Genomic DNA, 2,333 nt, shown 5'->3' on the forward strand with positions numbered 1-2,333 from the left:
CTGGGGCAGGTGTGCATGGGCAAGACTATTAGAAAAGGCCATCAGCTGGAGTCTGAGTGTGGAGGGGACCAGAGTGGTGGGATAACTGGTAATGACCACATGGCCCTGGATCACTGTCCTTGGTGAGCCTCAGGGTCCCCCTTTACACAGTGGGGATTTTGACCTCACAGAGGTATTGCGGGGGTGGGGGAGTGGTAGTGAGAACTGGGTGGGAGGAAGTCTGTCAGACCCCCCCCCCCACCCCGCGCTCTGATCTGGTTGCTTTCCAGGGCCCAAGTGTGAACTGACTTCTAGGGGAGGGCATCCACCTGCTGACTGGCCATTTGGCCCCATCACTAGCAGAGCGAATGAAGGTAATGACCACCCGTGTACTGCACCCCATCGCTTCTCCGCCTTTTGGCTAAGATCAAGTGTAGTATCCGTGTACCGCACCCAACAGGTGACGTTCCATCCTGGCTCCGCACACCGCCTTGCTCCACTGCCCCCATTGACTCAGTGCGGGAGCTAGACCCTTAGGCTCCTGGAGGGGGCAAGGGAGCTGGGTTTGGAAGGATAACAGACCTCCCTTGCCCAGTGGGCTTCATTCCGAATGAAGCTGCACATTCAGATCACCTAGATGTCTGAGGACACCCCAGACGGGCAGAGTCAGAAACTGTGGAGGTGGGGCCAGGCCCCATGCCTTTCCCACTCCCGCCCTGGTGATTCCATTGTGTAGCCAGGTTCGGATTCGGGTGCACCGAGCTGGGGGGTGGGAGCATAGAAGGCATACAGAGGAGGGAAGATGCGTTCTCAGCGCGGAAAGCGTCTCGTGTGGGGGCTGCTCACCCTCCCACCCTGCCCACCCGTACTCAGGACCCGGGTCCAGCTCACCCCCGGCTCGCGCAGCGCCTCCCACGTGAGCAGCATCTCGTAGGGCGCACAGCGGTGCACAGGCCGCCGCTCGCCGCGCAGGCAGGGGTGGAAGGACTGCCCGGCGCAGGGCTAGCGCGCTGCAGACACGTGCCCCTGTAGGCGTCCCGATGGGGAAGAGCGGGCTGTGGCGGGCGGCCTCGCGCGGGGCTGGGCAGCCGGTAGGCCTGCCCGGGGTAGAGCCGCGGGGGCTCAAAGGACTTGCTGCAGCCGTCGCGGACCGGCACCGAGCGGGCCAGGAGCTGCCCGGCGAGGAGGGGGCGGCCCGGCTGGCTGCCGCGTCTGCAGTCAGTGGAGCACGTCTGCGGTGTGCGCGGAGACGTCGTCGCCGCGGCTGAGCCGGAAGCGCGCGCGCGGCCGGCGCTCGGCCAGGCAGTAGAGCAGGTGCTGGAGCGTGGGCTGAGGAAGGTGTGGGGGAAGGCCCGCTGCAGCGCGTCGCTGTGCTCGCGCGCCTGCAGTGCCGCCAACCCCGCCAGCGCCTCCAGCGCCGCCAGCCGCCCAGCGCTCTCGTCCTGCTGGACCCCAGGGAGCCCAGCAGGAAGGGGCGGAGCCCCTGCCCCCACGTGCTGCGGATGAGCTCGCGCCATTCGTGGCTGGCGGGCCAAAACTTGACCGCCCGCAGCAGCGCGCGGTAGCCCACGCACTTGGTCTGCGCGTCCCAGAGCAGAGGAAAGTGGCGGCAGTGGCTGCACCGCAGGAAGTCTTGGATTGAGGATGCACGCGGGGAGCTGCTCGAAGTCGAAGTCGACCATGGCGTTGACCGAGTCGTTGGCCACACCTCGGGACTCTGAACGGAATGCCCATGGCTGCACAGCCGCAAGGGCAGAAGGGGGGAGCCTCTGGAGAACCATCCCACACCTTCTCCCTCTGGGACCCAGAGGCTTGGAGGAACCAGAGGTGCAGGGCCAACTCAAACCCACCAGAAAGAGGGACAAAGCCCTGGGATTCGTGGACCTGTGGCAGGCAAAAGACATCTGTGGGGGAAACCGAGTCAGAAGTGAGCCAGGAGTCATGTCTGACATCAGCGGAAGGGCACCCTTCCAACTTCTCTCCCAGAACCAGGCCTTCTCAACTTTGTTGCTACAAGGTCAAAGGAAACGCAGTTCAAGAGTACACAGAAGCATCTCACGTCTCCCACAGTCCGGAGTGCTCTTTCAGAATCTCATCGTCTCCCCACATCTCCCCCGCATGCCACCTAGGCGCAGCAGTCTCATGTCAAAGTTAAAATTTTCATCTTCCCATGACTTCATATCCTGCTTTTCCACCTCAGTAAATGGTACCACCATCCACCCAGTTGCTCCAACCAGAAGCCTTGACTCTCCCCAGCCTCAATTTACATCCATGCTCCATATCCTGGAGTTGCTGCACCCCAATCTCTCCATGCTTATTCCCTCCTCTCCATCCCTGTTAGCCCTCTCTCTGAT

The 2,333-nt window shown here is 62.7% G+C and overlaps 1 protein-coding gene across 1 annotated transcript; it reads right to left on the bottom strand.

Moving 5' to 3' along the window:
* Positions 1-866: 866 nt before the first annotated feature.
* Positions 867-1,760, bottom strand: B3GNT6 (UDP-GlcNAc:betaGal beta-1,3-N-acetylglucosaminyltransferase 6). Its single transcript, XM_044260202.1, is given in 7 exon segments — positions 867-1,018; positions 1,021-1,064; positions 1,066-1,178; positions 1,180-1,307; positions 1,310-1,438; positions 1,441-1,621; positions 1,623-1,760. Coding segments are annotated over 7 exon segments (885 nt in total).
* Between the last annotated feature and the right edge of the window lie 573 nt (positions 1,761-2,333).

This window comes from Neovison vison, chromosome 7 (assembly GCF_020171115.1).
Source record: "Neovison vison isolate M4711 chromosome 7, ASM_NN_V1, whole genome shotgun sequence".
NCBI classification, from domain to species: domain Eukaryota; kingdom Metazoa; phylum Chordata; class Mammalia; order Carnivora; family Mustelidae; genus Neogale; species Neogale vison.